The sequence below is a fragment of the Akanthomyces muscarius genome, chromosome 3, assembly GCF_028009165.1.
Source record: "Akanthomyces muscarius strain Ve6 chromosome 3, whole genome shotgun sequence".
Taxonomy (NCBI): Eukaryota; Fungi; Ascomycota; class Sordariomycetes; order Hypocreales; family Cordycipitaceae; genus Akanthomyces; species Akanthomyces muscarius.
In genome coordinates, this window is record NC_079243.1 from 173,447 (window position 1) to 189,274 (window position 15,828).

General features: G+C 52.9%; 2 protein-coding genes across 2 annotated transcripts; both read right to left on the minus strand.

Annotated features, from left to right (window-relative positions):
• Positions 1–3,492: 3,492 nt before the first annotated feature.
• LMH87_001402 (uncharacterized protein) lies at positions 3,493–5,211 on the minus strand (the record flags this gene model as incomplete). Its single annotated transcript, XM_056192671.1, has 4 exons — positions 3,493–3,795; positions 3,854–4,597; positions 4,652–4,818; positions 4,884–5,211. 4 exons carry the CDS (start codon positions 5,209–5,211, stop codon positions 3,493–3,495), a joined length of 1,542 nt encoding a protein of 513 aa, XP_056049784.1.
• A 2,014-nt stretch (positions 5,212–7,225) lies between these two features.
• LMH87_001403 (uncharacterized protein) lies at positions 7,226–7,758 on the minus strand (the record flags this gene model as incomplete). Its single annotated transcript, XM_056192672.1, has 3 exons — positions 7,226–7,262; positions 7,325–7,374; positions 7,531–7,758. The coding sequence occupies 3 exons, from the start codon at positions 7,756–7,758 to the stop codon at positions 7,226–7,228; spliced, it is 315 nt and encodes a 104-aa protein (XP_056049785.1).
• Between the last annotated feature and the right edge of the window lie 8,070 nt (positions 7,759–15,828).

The following is a 15,828-nucleotide window of genomic DNA, read 5'->3' on the forward strand; positions in this document are numbered from 1 at the left end:
AGCTGTAGACGCGACATGAAAGAGAGGATGACAAGTACCACCAAGTTTGCGTTGGGGGTCCATGATTCGCGGTTGGCCCCTACGTCTACTGGTTACGAGTTGCGTTAGTCAGTATGCCGACAGTCTTTAGTAGGTGCCTTGAAGCATCAAGTAATCTACTGGCCAAGACTGTAGCCACTCGCACCTACCCTGCACCAGAGCAAGCCGAACAACGCGCGACGAAGAGGGAAGGCTTTTGGAGACCATGTGGGCAAGGCGGTAAGGTCACTACCTACCGGCATAGACTCAGAAGCTCAGATCGAGGACATGGCCAGACGGCTCCAACAGATCCTCCAGAACTCTGCCAGGGCATGCGATAGGGTAAGCCGCGGTCGCCGCGCACGAAGCTGTCCATGGGGAAACCAGGAGTGAAAAGATGCATACGACGACCTTCGGATTACACGACGCATCTACGAGAACGAAAGGGGAGAGGAAGTGCAGCGGACCAGGGTCAAGTTCTGCCGCGTCCTAAGACGCACAAGGCAGAAATTCTGGCGCAATACGATCAACTAAGTGACTACAGCAGAAGGCGTATACAAACTCACCAGATGTATGAAACCGAGCCAACGGCTCCAACCCCCGCCGATCCAGGTGGGCGACATGACTTACTCTACCGACGTGGAGAACGCCATGGCGCTGCGGAAAGAGAAACTGGAACGCCGCGACGCGTCAGACGACATCGCCGACGGATGGCAACCAGCGATCAGCCCTAGTAAGGAGATCACATTTGCAAGAACCATCTCGACCAAGGAGGTCGAGAAGGCTGTCTTACACACCGGAAACACAACGACCGGCTCAGACAGAATCACGACCAGGATGCCGCAGGCAGCCTGGCCACATATTGCCCGACCCGTCACGACACTATACAACGCTTGCCTACACCTCGGTCATCATCCCAGCGCCTCATGATCCCGAAGCTCAACAAGCGGGACCTCAGTAAGGTGTCCACATGGCGACCGATATCACTCCTTTCCTGCCTCAGCAAAGGCTTAGAACGGGTGATCGCAAGAAGAATGGCATATGCCGCCATCAAATATGGCATCCTTCATCCAAACCAGGCTGGGTGCGCTCCCAAAGCTATCCGCCGTAGACATCGTGGTTTCCCTCATCTACGACATCAAGAAAGCACTAGCGCTGGGTTGGCTGACCAGTAAGTTACTCGGTAATCTCGGCCCGCCGAAACTGGCCAGAGCGACAAGACCCCGGAGAAACTGGGCTTCTGCTAAGTGTTGCCTTCCTCCCCCCTGGTTAGAGCGTTGCAGGCGGGGAAGACACCTACCTTTGGCACACTAAACTGGGGAGGCACGCCAGCCATCACAAATTAAGGGACACTGTATGACCATCACGGACAAATATGTGTTTTGAAGGTAGGTAGAAGGAAAAGTTATGTAAATCTATCGGCTGGCCAGCTGAGAGATATATGTTGAGCGAGTAGCCATTGCTGTTGATCCAGGAGTAACTGTTAATACATCCTCTCAAGCTCGGGTTACTGATAATTACGTGGACAGTTGCCTTGGCTTTGCAAACGAACCAGCCAAATTGGAACAGTAAGCATCGCTCTGCAATAGGCCATGCTCTGAAGTAGATCAGAACTGACAGCAATGTACCAAAACTCTCTCGCTGGTTGCTCTTGCCCACTATATATAGTACTGTGCATTGGATTTGCTGCTCCGCGGAAGAATTTTACTTGAGGTTTCGGCACGAGGTCGGAGAACTCGCCATGACTGGGATGCACAGAAACGAGCAGGCATCGCACGCTCTTCATTCCATGTGTAGGGAAGCCCAAGTAAGAGACCCGGCAATAGACGAACTACCAATGTAGAGTAGGAGACTTGGGGTAGATGACGACCCAGTTACAGCCAGCGGACGGATGACGGGGAAGGTCTAGCTAAAGGATACGATGTCTACCGAGCAGGGGCAGAGCGACAGAGCTACAGACGAAGGCGGAATGAGTGTCCCTCTTTTGTTAATCAAGGATAATATTCAGTTTATTACGCCCGGTGGAGAATCCAAAGAGGGCAACTATAAGTCTATGCTATGTATCCAGTCTGAAGCTAAGCTGTTACTCGCAACGCCCATGAATCACTGACATCAATTTCTGCCTCTCATGAAGGATAATAGTGGGAGCCCTTTTTTGGTGTGCGGTGTGGCGGTGAGCTGGCTCCACCGAAGGAGCCAATGTTGTACCTTTTGGTCCCCTATAAGCATAGGGCCACTAGACTTCTTGAGCAAACACAATGAAACGCGCCATTTCTGACTGTTACTTTTACACAGCTACGCATAATATCACCTCCACAGCAATTATACACGTTGATATCGCCTGGCGGATTTTTTTTTTTTTTTTTAAAGCCATCCTGTCCCTAAAGCAGTCCCTAGGTCAACTTTTGCTCTTCATCATTTACACGCCTTGAATTGGATCTCAGCTAAGATCCGCATGAATTAGTGGCGAAATGGCGCACAGATTGCACGGTGTTGTTCATAACTTGGAGGTGCTTGTAGGAATGTAAACAACTGCGCACTGCGCGGTTCTTGGACCCATTCCTAAACAACGGCTAGGTGCAAGACGGCCGAACAGGTAAAAGATATGGATGAAAGAGCAGAAAGCTACGGTTTTCAACATGGTTGACGACGAATGCGAGGTGTATCGTCGCGAGCCTGTGATGATGGTTTCGGATCCATTGAAAGGGTGGTTAGAGGCAGCGCAGCGGCGACGTTTCCCAGGCTTATCCTTGATAGCCATAGACGTCCTATCAATTGCGCTAATGTCAGCTGAGACGGAGCGGCTCCTCTGCAAGGCCAGACTTTCGGTAACCGGCCAGACTTTCGGTAACCGGCCAGACTTTCGGTAACCGACCAACGAGGATCTATGAACGTTGAAACTCTCAATCTTCTGGAATGCCTGAGATCATGGGACAAGAGCGCTATAATGCTTCGATCTGAGGTTGCAGAAGAGTCGGAGTCTTGAATTAAACATCTAAATAGGTATAGGCGGTGTCTTGCTAGGAGTACATAATTAGATTATACGTCATCGACATTCTTTCCCTTGGAGCTATGTCTTCTGGGACAGAGCGACTCTTCTCGAAATCAAAACTTACCATAACCGGCTAGCGACGAGCTATGAATGCTGAAACCTTAAATATCGTGGAATGCCTACTGTTGCAGCCTGCCCACCCTCTGGTGGCAGTGACTGGCAGAGGGCCTGAACGGAGCCCTCTCATTGGCCAGAACCATGGATTGACCCACTTTTGTACGATGGCCACCACAGAGTTCTGGATGGCTACAAACGAGTATTGTAATCATAGAATAACAACACCACGAATTAACCTGTTCTATCACCAACTATCGTATTAATACGTACCTATCTGTACCAACACCTACAATCGTCTAGTCTGACGACGACGGACCAACTTTTTGGATTAGTAGGAACGCTGAGCAAGGCGCAGCTGAGCTATCTTAAATATCCGTCATGGACGTGATTCTGTCTATGACTCTCTCCCGTTCCCGCTGTTTCCCCATGCTACTACCCAAAAATCTCGTTATGGCGTTCAAATGCAGGAGGTGGCCTCGGCGCTGATAGACAAAGACGGTGTATGCAGCGCTTGCCGAAGTAACGGCGGCAACAGAGATCAGCGAAGGCCATTTGAACTGATCTGGGCGGAAGAATACGATTGTCGACGCGTATGAGAGGATTTCGAAGAGATTTTGCCAGGCCGCTTCGATCGCTGAAAATGCTCCTCGACTGCCCGCTTCGACGTCCTTTTTCTGTTGTCAGCGTGTCACGCAGGCATATGCGAGAGGTTCAGAAACTTTTCACCTCTTGTACAAAGAGCTGGACACATAGGTCGAAACCCCGAAGCCCCAGTCGACTAAGTATTGTTCCGCCTACGAGTCCGGTAGCCGAAATAAGGGGATTGTTCTCATACACCAGAAACACAGCTATGCCGCCCACCAGCATTGTGAGCTGCCAACCACTCAGCCAGAGACCTGCCCTCACTGGCCCAATGAGTCCAATCAGCCAAGGTGCCACCCATGTGGCGAGAATTTCGAACACTACGCTGAACGTCCTAGCCACGCCAATTTGCGTCGAGGAGTAGCCGGCTGAGAGCAAGTATGTGACCATCTGGCCAGCGAAGCTGAGGACGGTGAGGTATAGCAGGGCGCCAGCAAAGGATGGCAGGAATGAATGGTGGCGAAAGTAGGATCCGAAGTCGGCCATCGACTTTTCGAACAGAACATATGCTTGGCACCAAAGCCGGCTAGGTCTTCCTCGTGGGTCGCTCGGCTGACCGGTTTCCGATTGCATTTGTTGCCGAAGTACCGTTCGCTTGGGCCTCTGAAGCTCGGGGACCTCATAATACACGTGCGCTATTGCGAAGTACTCGACCCCGACAGAAGCGGCATTCACAGCGAAATTAAGAATAATAGCAAGCTGGGTAGAGAAACCGTCGATGAGGGCGATGAAGAGGAGGCCCACTATCTTGCACAGCAAGTCGATGCGGCGCATCTGTGCATTGAGGGTTTTCAAAGCCTCAACATTCTCTGCAGCCACGACGATAACCTGAAGTGTGCGTAAGCCTTGAGTTCCAAACAGGGATCCGTACGTAACCCGTACCCAGTCCTTTTCCACAGACACCTGGTTCATGATAGAGCATAGCTTTTCCACGCAGGCGAGGACAGTAATGAGCACGAGCAATCCAACTTCCCAGTTCGCACTGGGCAGCTCGAGGGTGAGAGCATAGAACACACCACAAGATATAGCGACCGCGAATCTCTGTAAGACTAAGATACACACGTTAGCGGACGAGCCAAATGACCAAGGACGAAGTTCCGGAGGGTTGTCTCACCAATGGACACACGAACGACTTGCAAGCGGTTGCCACCATCAATGTAATGTCCGACAACTGACGCGAAAAATATTGCAGAGAGGCCACGTGTCAATGCGTACGCCGACATTGGTAATAGGGTACCCGGGAAAATGGTAGCCAGGTATAATACGGCCCCGAACTCGAAGACGCGGGAGTTCCATGTTGACAGGAAATGTGACACGTAAAGACGACGCGCAATGCGGACGGATACAAGTTGGCCCGATTCTAAGTGGCCATTCTGCAGCAGTGGCGCGGACTCGTCGCGACTGCGATGGCACTCTTGGCCAGTGGGTGTTCTCGACGACATGTGAGGCGAAACGAGAGAGAATTGGCTTCACCAGTGAATATGATCTCTGTGTCGTGTAGAACGAGGGAAAAAGTCTATAGAACTACCCGGGATATTAATACCGAATCGTGTCAGTAGGCGGGCAATATGCACATGCTAGTGCAAGGCCCAGTCACTCCACCTCCTCGACAGCCAGGTTGCGCTAAAAAGGTGATTCTGTGCTCCATCACGACTAGTTCGAATTGGTGGTATCTAAGCCTCTCAGTGGATCAGCGCCGAGCTCCCTGTTACAAACTATGGGTAGTACGCCCGTCAGTGGACTAACGCGTAGCAATATCGAAGATGTCTTGTGAGCCATCCTGTTCTCTCTTGCCGTCGAAGCCATACGCGATAAACCTTCTCGCTCAAGTATGCGACCGAGGCACCACCCCTGGCAGGCTCAGGTGCCGCTGGCAGCTCGGACCAGGTCCTAGCCTTGACGTTAAGCACCCAAAAGTCCGACATTTGCCCAGATTCTGGGCACCCCGAGTACATATATATCTTTTTTTGATCGTCTGAGGTAATGCAATGGTAGCTTCGACCAGCCGGGTACGGCGCCGCAGAATTGATTGGCTTGATGAGACTCCATTCGGCACCATCAACGTCGTAGCGCCACAAGGCACTATTTTCCTCAATAGGGCTCATATCAAGGCCACCACGGCCAGAGAAGATGCACATTTTTTATATTGACTGTTGTGCTCTGACTGCCGACGTGAGGCATCGGAGCTTCCGTTGGCGCGGGGATTATCTGTACATTCGGTTCTGCCGCACTGTCAGTAAAGGCAGACTATGTTGTATTCGCTTTTATTTACTTGGCTTATTGCCAGCATCGATAACGTACACCTTGTTACCGATAAGCTCTCTTGGTACCAGTTCTCCGCCAACGATATAGGCACTCTGCCCCACCACTGACACGGCTTGTGAAGATCAGTAGTAGCGTTGGCTGGAGGTGACATAACGCCAATTTGCCGATATGACAGACATCTTGTGACTACAAGGAAAATAATTGTGAGGTATGCTGGCAGCAATGCGTTCAGCAAGGCGCTCTCAGCCAGACCGTACGCTGCGAATCTGTCCGCTAACATTTGCTCCCAGATCCCTCCACTCATCGGACGCCGCATCCCGCTTACATAACAGGCCCCGAAAGAACGGCGGCCCCTACGGATACGGATACGGATTTTATTTCGCCCGGAGCGGGGTCCCTAGAGGGCCTAATAGACAACCTATTTACATCGCAATCCAGTGTGGTAAAATTACTCCTCAAGCCCTACGAAATTTCCAGGTACACATTTCCAGCCAATGTTATCGTCTCTGACAGGCCTATTTGAAGGCCAATTCTCCAAGTGTTCAGCATCCTATCGTCAGCAGCTGAAGCCCGGTCTGCTATTTTTGGGGCTGCGCGCTATTAGTGTAGTTCCCATGATCTGTCACGCCGCACTAGACGTAGTACTAGACGTAGTATTGGTTTCGCGGCCGTTTGTCCTCCAACCTTCTCGTAGCCATTGCAAATTTGACACTCGCCTTGACAGCTTCCATATTTGGCGTCCATTTGTCTCCATCGCTAGCCGCTTTGCCTCCCAGAAAGAAGGACAGGTTACCCATCTTTGTGCGTGATTACTGTAGCATGATTTGTCGCTCTTCCTTCCACCTCTTGCATCGAAACAGAAAATGCTCAACTGTCTCTGCCGCATGTCCGCACCCGCACTCGGCCGATGCCGCGGCTCCAATCTTGTGCAGGTACCCATGAAGCCTTGACATGCCGGTGCGCAGCTGGATCAGAACATCCGACTCCCTGCGCTGAAACTGATCATATAATTCACGTGTATGCTTGCCTGGGAGAGCAGTATCAATCCGTTTCGAGTACTTTCCCACCTTCTCGGGAAGGACCTTGTCTCGCCTTCTCTCTAACATCGCCAGTCTCATCTTCGTAGTCCTGGCTTGGTACGGCAGCGCCTCTGGGGCGTCCGTTACCCTCACCGCTTCTTGTGCTGCTGCCTTAGCCCTGGGACGTAGTGCGAAAACTTTTTCGCTCGCTGGTACAAACATAAGCGACACGGAACAAAACTGTTTCCGCAGGCGCTCCGTGTGGTCATACATCTGCTTGATCGTGCGTTGGCCCGACTGTTGTCGCGGCCGCCAGACGACCTGTGCCGCTGAGCGGTTGCTTGTCATGATGGTGATGTCCCGACCGCGCATTCCAGCCGGCATGCACTTCAGTGCAAACGACATGGCTGCCAATTCCGCTGTGTATGGGTTCTGCTCGTCTCTGGATCCCAGGAGGACAGAGTAGCTAGCCACCACCTCGTCCACACTGTTGATGGCCGTGTCGCGCACAACGCCGCCCATGCCCACTTGGTCACCACTCTGCGAGGAGGATGTGGCAATGATAATGCCCCCCGCTTCATCCGGTGACTTGGACGGTTCCACTTGGTCCTCTTCACCCGTGGCTTGAATCCGTTCATGCCACGGTGCCACGGTATACGCATCAATGACCTCTAGTCGATCCGTGTCGGTTCCTTCTAGTGCCATTCGTATCTTCTGCATTGGCGACACAAACCGACGCTTCGCTATGAACTTGGACCTCGCGAGCGGGTGTGTCTTCGGCAGCGTGCGCACATTGATCCATAGTCTTGCTGCGGCTTGAGCGTGACGCTCCTGCACTGGGTGAATGCTGGCCTCGGCCTCCGCAACCGATGTCGCGACCCCGCGGAAAGCACCCGTGATCGCCCGTGCCCCTTCCATTTGCGCCCTGTTTAACCAAGCCAGTTCCCTGGCGCCGCAGGCGTGCATCCACACAGTAGAGGCGTAGTCCATGACTGGTGCCACTGCCGCTGTGAATAGCTGCCTTGCCACTCGAGGCGACACCATTTTCAGCCTTCTCAAGAACATTACCACTGTCAGTCCGCTAGAAGCCGTCGCGGCTACGTGCTCCCTGTACCGCAACCCTGCATCCATGGTCACTCCCAACAGCTTGACACTACTCTTGGCCATGACCTCTCTTCCTTTGATCGTGAAAGGCGTGTTGCTCGAGCGCGCTGCAGTCCTGGTGAAATGGATAATTGATGTCTTGTCCGTTTCGAAAGTAGCACCGCTCCGCCTTTCCCATGCTAACGCTTCGTCTATAATCGATTGGACACCGGCACGGTTCGCCTCTGCCGTCGGTCCGGTCACCCATGCCGAATAGTCATCGACAAAAGCGATAGAGCCGCCGTTTGCATCGATCTTTCGCTGCACTAGGTCCGCATTGAAAAATAAATAGGAGACTGGCGAAAGGCATGATCCTTGCGGTAGCCCGGCCTGGGACAGTTTTTGCCGTTCAGACGTGAAGCCGTTTACGGCCATTGTAGCCGTCCGGTCCGAGCAAAAGGCGTCCAGCCATCGTATCAGCCTATCTGGCATCCCTCTCGCTCTCATCCTTTGAAGCAGCCGCTCCTTGTGCACGCCGTTATACGCACCCTTGACGTCGAAGCTGACCAAGCTGAGCACCTTACCGCTCCTCCATGCCTTGTAGATCTGTTCCTGCAGGAGGACGAGTGCCTGCTCGGCTGATCGCCTCCTCCTGGCCCCAAAGTGGTTGGTTGGCAGCAGACCGCAGGCTTCCACCGCATACGACATACGTTCTGCAATCACAGCTTCTAGTATCTTGCCCAGCGTAGATAAAAGCGATATCGGCCGCCACGCTTTGGCTAGTGCGTAGTTTTCTTTGTCAGCCTTCTTCAGCGGGATGATCTTCACGGTTCTCCATTGGTGAGGTACTACGCCGTCTCGCAGCGAGGAATCGAAAAGGGCCCAGACCCTGTACTTCACCACAGGCCACAGGCGCTTCCATACAACCGCTGGGAGGCCATCCTCTCCTGGCGCTTTCCAAGGCTTCGCCGCCATCACTTTCTCCTCGATCTCTTCCAACGTCAGATCCGGCATTGGCACTGCCTCCCTTTGCGGCCGGTCGCCCTCCGGTTCAATGTGTGCTGGGAGTGGCGGGAAGAATGTGCTGAGGAGTTCCTCCGCCTGCTCCACCTTGTCGTTCGTCGTAGATCCGTCGTCTCTGCGTAGCGGTGGCACTTTGTCGCCCATGGCGTCCACACTTGGCCGCAGGTACCTAGCTGCCTTCCAGATATTGGTGTCCGCGGCCAGGAAGTCCTCCCAGTGTCCTTGTTTCTGTTTCCGAATGGCGTCGTGATATTCCTTGGACGCTTCTTTGGCACGCGTTTCTAGGTCCGATTTCCGGCATCCGGCACGCCGTGTCGCCCTAGCTTGATTCCGCCAGAAAGTGTAGGCCCGCCGCAGCCTTGTCAAATCTTTCGTCCATCATCGCTTCGTGTACGCCGGCGGCTGCGCTCGCGGTGTCAGCTCACGAATTGCTTCCAGAACGACCTCCATCAACTGGTCTGTCTGCGTTTGCACATCCACCGTCCAGGGCAGCGGCCGAAGATTGTCCTCCACCCTGGCCAAGATCATGGGCCACGGCGCATTTTTCAACAGAAGCCGAGGCGCTACATCCCTTTCAGGGGTCGCCACATCAAATATCGTCTGGGTCGCTCGATGGTCGGATCCATGCTCTGTCGTGTGAATATCGCATTCCACTACCTCCTCTGCCATCTCCGATGTCGCAAGCACCAGATCAATGGTGCTCTCTACATCTTTTCCCTGCCAAGTCTTCGTCCCTCGTGGCAGGAGACTACAGAGGCCATTCTCGCTCATCAATTCGATTATTGGTCTCGCCTCTCCCTGTCTTTTCACCGGAACATCGTCTCCTCCCCAAAGGATGTCGTGTCGATTGAAATCACCAGCCAAGACCACGTCTGTCCGCCGACCTGTCCTGTCGCGGAACTGGTGGATCAGGTTCCGCAGCTGCCTCATTGCTACAACCAGCGCCGTTTCATCTCTTCCCTCCACGTATACCGACACTACCATCACATCGCGGTCCTCGAGCCGAAGCACCGCCGCAGTGAGATCAGCCGACGGTACAGGAACCTGTTCCGCCTCGATATCTCTCCGCACCCACAGCATGCTTCGAATCGGCCACATCCTGTCCTCTATTCGCGTGGGTATCATCTTCGTCCAATTGCTATGGCCAGCTGGACTGGTCATGATCACGCCGTTCACACTCCTCGCATACGGCTCTGTCACCGCCACGACGGCGTAGTCTTGAAGATCCGGGTCATTCATCAAGCTAAGCTGTACCGGCTGTTGCTTCCTCACATTCAGCTGCAGGATACGAAGGAGGCTATGCATCTATTCGCAGATTCCGCACACGGCAGTTTCGGCTAAACGATTCATGCGGGCCGCCACACAGGATGCATTTCGGCTCCAGTGACTGGCAGTCCCTGTGGTGATGCCCCGCTCCTGCACACTTCCCACACATCTGGACCTTCTTGCACGAAAACGCCTTGTGGCCGAGCTCCTGGCATTTGTAGCATTGCACCGGCCCCTCTCTCGGTTTGAAAGCGTTTGTGCAGGCGGACTCCCCAGCAAGGTCGAAGAACTGGTTGTCAAGCAACCGCTTCGCATCACTCCCTTTGGTAACATACACTGCCATGGACCCGTATGCTTTTCCAGAGTCCTTGTTGCTGAGCCATGTTATCTTCGCGATCGATACATTGTTTTCTGCCCCGAGCGCCTCGAGGGCACCAGGAAGCACATTTCCTTCCGAGTCTAGCACGGCCATGCGATTGGCGAAATCCACCTTGACAGGATAGAGCTGGTCTCTCATTACTCGCGTTCCCGCGGGGACAGTCTTCTCGGCTGCCTCTCTCACGAGTTGCAGCTCATTTTCATCACGACAGATAACCTTGATCCTGTGTGGGTCTCTGGCATCTTTGACCCCCGCTGCACATTTCCATTTTTCGTGCCCAGTCTTGTTCCTAAGCTCTGCTTCAATCGCCTGCCGGATGCTACCCACACCTGCCATATGCTGGTGTTCCTCTTCCACACGTGAGGTGTCGACCGTGCAGTGAAACATTTCTGAGGGAGTCGTGCGCGTCGGTGCGCGTGGGGGAGGGCTCGAAGGCCTATTCGGGGTCTCCATTCGTGCTATTTCAGCATATGACGTCTGCGGACTGCTTTGCCACGACGAGGTGGCTGTCTTGATGGTTTCCAGCTCCTGTCTAGCTTGTTTCAACTCGTCCTGGGTGCTTCGCTGCTCGTCTTGCAAATCCTTGACTTGGGTGACCAGTTGTTGGATCAACAATTCTTGTCTTTCAATCGTTTCGCTCTGGACGTATATCTTTTCTTTGACTTGGCCGATTTCTCCGCTCATTTGTCCCAACACCTCCAACACCTTCTGTAGCATCGCCTTCCCTGTCTCGCCCCCGCTTCGCAACGCCTTCCTGCCATCTCCTGCCGCATCAATCTCTGTTTCCACGGATGATCCACGCGCCGCCCGGGCTGCCGGCTTTGCTGCCGGTTTTGCCGTACCATTTTCCAGAGTTCGGAGCGTATCTTGGACTCTTCCACTGGGCTTCACTTGACGCGTCGTCCGTCTTGGTGACGCGGTGGGGCTCGCAGCTCCCACCACGACCGGTCCTTCAGGCGAATCCGCCATGCCGCACACAGACAGGGCTTTCGCCCAAGCAAACAATGAATTGATAAACTATCTACAGAGCAACGAAGACCTCACTTTGAGATCCTAGAGAGCTACGGCCCCTACATTCGCGCCCGGGCGCGGATTTAGAATGCCGCGCCCTGCTGACTAATTTTCCCGCGCCCCCTTTCAACACGCTATCGCACAACCATTACCACTTCATACTTTCGTCATGTCCCAAATAGTATTCCCGGATGATGTGCTCCCTCCAGAGGGCGTATACAGTTCACGCGAATCTCTCCTTAGCGCCATTAATTCATGGGCAAAATCTAGAGGCTATGCATTTACCACCGGAAAGTCGACGAAGACACCCAATGGCCGGGTTAAAGTTGTGTTTGCTTGCGATCGCAACGGGCAACAGCTAAATGCAACCATACAGCGAAAGCGGCGTACCTGTAGCCGAGGAACAGGATGCAAGTTTTCTGTGCTTGCTAAACAGTTATTGGATGGAGCAACATGGGTTCTCAGTCATTGACCCGGATTGGATTTCTCTCTCCACAATCACCCGCTAAGTGAAGACCTATCTGCACACCTAGCACATCGCCACCTTACTGGGGGTGATTCTAGGGTCATTTCTAGTCTTGCGGCTGCTAGAGCTGCTCCTCGTGAAATCAGGACGTACCTCCGTAACAATTCCACGACACTTGCAACCCAGAAAGATATATATAATCGAATTAGGGCAGCAAGGAGAGACCTACGGGAGGGCCAAAGCAGCATATAAGCACTAGTCGACTAATTGTATGAGGAGGACTTCCACTACAAGGTTCGGCTGGATTCCGATAATCGGCTTACAGCAATATTCTTTGCCCATCCGGATTCAATCGCATTTCTCTAATGCAACCCCGATGTTCTGCTCCTTGACTGTACCTACAAGACAAACAAACACAGCATGCCACTTCTCGATATGGTTGGCGTTGACGCTTGCGAGCGCTCCTTTTGTATTGCCTTTGCGTTCCTCTTTGGTGAGACCGAAGAAGACTACTCATGGGCTTTGCAACATCTTCGGTCGCTCTATCGGCGTGACCTTCCCTCCATTGTCTTAAAAGACCGGTGCTTGGCTGCGATGAATGCGGCTGCAACCTGGTTCCCTTCATCCGGAGGTCTCCTCTGCACTTGGCATGTAAACAAGGCGGTGTTGCAATATTGCCGGCCTGCCTTTCTCGCTGAAGGCAGCCAAGGAGAAAGGAGATGGGATGAGTTCTACAAGGCCTGGCATGCAATCGTAGCCTCTCCGACTCAAATGACGTATCAAGAGCGCCTGGCTGATTTCGAGCGGAATTATGCCGAGAGATTTACAGACGTAGTCGGCTATGTTAGGACAATCTGGCTTGACCCGTGTAAAGAAAAAATTGTCCGAGCATGGGTCGACAGGTATTTGCACTTTGGCAATGTGGCTATCTCCAGGCAGGTGGCTCGTAGTTTGGTTGAAGACGGAGGGACTAATCTATCTTCTAGAGCCGAGGGAATCCACTTATTGTTAAAGGACACATTAAGATATCTACACTCGATCTGTTCGATGTCTGGCAAGCTATGAGACCTGCGGTCACTAACCAGCTGAAGGAGTTGAATTAGGTGCGTGCTTCTCAGCAGGTATCAATGCCTCTGGACGTCTCTGGTGTGGTGTTTAAGGCGGTGCGGGGTTGGGTCTCTCATCGAGCCCTACGTAAAGTGCAGGAACAACGGCAACTGCTTTCCAAGCCACTCAAAAACCCCTGCACCATGACCTTTACATCCTCCTTTGGGCTGCCGTGTGTCCATACTTTGAACAGGCTCGAAGACGAAGGCGGAGCCTTGTTACTCGAGCATTTCCATCCCCATTAGCACTTGAAACGAGATATGTCAAGACCACATCCAATATTAGAGCCTAGAAAAGCCCTGAGCCAGCTTAACTAGAGACGCAAGCAGCCAGCAACTAGCACAAGGAGAGAGCCTAGCGCGTTCGAGTTAGTTGAGGCAGCAACACGTCCAAAGGCCCTGCCTAAATGTAGCATGTGTCATAAAATAGGTCACACAATGACTTCGAAGTCATGCCCATTGCGATACACAGAGCTCTTTCAGCCACCAGCCTCAGTCACCGAAACAACAGCACACACAACGAGTATCATGGCATCGGAAGCAGTGGCGACGACATCCGCTCGGGCGACGATAGCTCATGCGACGATAGGTCAGAAAGACGATCTCATGGTAGCGGGGCAAGCACCAACGGGCCACCTCAGAGGCGACCAGGTATTAGAAGTTCAGGCTCTGGCAGATCGTGAGTTTGGTAGCCATACCTCTACAGTTGAGACAGTGGCAGATTGCATCATCAACTCGACAGTCGTACAACAGGCAGCGGTAGCCAGGTCAGCAGTGGTGGAAAAGGCAACTGCGCTAAAGCTGAGATATAACGACCCGCAAGCAATCTACCAGAGATATATTGAGTCGAGACAGGCTTGGTACGACGCGCAGCCGCGTGGCAGTATCAAGACTAACTAGCAGTATCGAAAGGCAATGAGTTTACCCCAGCGGTATAACAGGGCGGAGCTTGCTTGGTGCCTTGATTGGAAGCAGATGGGTAGACAATGTAAAGAGCAAGGAAGGCCTAGAGACTGGACGAAGGAAGAACTGATGTCGTATCTGGATTGGGACAAGGCAGAAGAAGATCGGGTTGAAGCAATGGTAGCAGCCGAGATGGAAGCGAATCCTTTTTCTGGCAGACGAGGCATGGGTGACATCTGGAAGGCTGCGGCAGTGGACTGTGCGGCACAAGACGCCCTGTATTTAGGGGAGTAGGCCACTAAAGTTTAATTACTGACCACTTCGAAGGGGGGTGCGGGAAAACTAGTCAGCAGGGCGCGGCATTCTAAATCCGCGCCCGGGCGCGAATGTAGGGGCCGCCCACAATCTTCGTCCACAACACGGTTTCGGCCACCGGTGGACATCAGGAAACGAGGCGCAAAAAGACATCGGCGGATCATGGGCAAAACGGGACAAGTGGACAAATGCACAATTGCCAGGCGGAGAACGACTACGCCCGCCAAAAAATGGGACGCCGAGCGACAACAAGCAAAAAGTCACGAATGGACAAGGAGAAAGTTGCTCACCCGCTAGGTCCGGGAGAGCCAGAAAGTCATTAGCCAGCAACCAGCTGGTCAAGAATTTGCTGGACAAAAACGTGCAGTTGGTTGCGGCCAAGAAAAACAGCAACGAACAAATGAACAGCTGCTAGCTCGCCGCCAGCAATAGCAGAACTGCAAAGTCACTAGCCATGAACCAGCTGGTCAAGAAGCTGTTGGGCGGAAAGACAACAAACGGTTGGGGAGGTAAAAGAAAAAGTGAATAAGGAAAAAGCCCCGGATGTGAATTGCTCCTTCCAAATGCAAGGCAGAAATCTCAGGCATTTTATCCCGAACACACTCGCAGATCTGCTTGAAGGATGGCGTCATATGACGTACGCCTGGCCTCGAGATCACGCTCAATTTGGCGTCAGATATAGCATGGCAAGCCACCTTCAGTAATCCAGACCCAAGGACACCTGTGGCTCTTGATAGGCTGAATGCATACACTAATTCATGCTATCATTGTATCTGGCCGCCTCTACCTACCTCGAGGTTTCAGAGACTTCCTGAGAATTCCATGGCGGCTCTATCTTACTTCATATTGGCGCCACACAGCAGGTATAATACGGACTCTGACTACGTCTTCGCACTGCCAGCAAAGTCAAGGTCGTATATCCTTGCTCTCCCAAACCATTGGTCCGTCGCTCATGCGCAGTGTTCCCCGGAAGAGCTCAAGGTATAGTTTGCGTCGGACTCCCGTGCACCTCCCGTTTCTTTCCTAGACACACATTTAATGTACCTGGCGGTTTGTGATCTCGCTGGCGGCGACCGTTCCGCCACCCTCCGCAAGTCGCGCTCCGTCCATCAACATACAGCCTAACTGTCAATAACACTTCGTCAAAGCCAAATCTAAACAGCTTGCGAAGGCGAATTCCACTGTCGATCGGAGGCATAGCCAATCGGCTAGTCACCATGAGC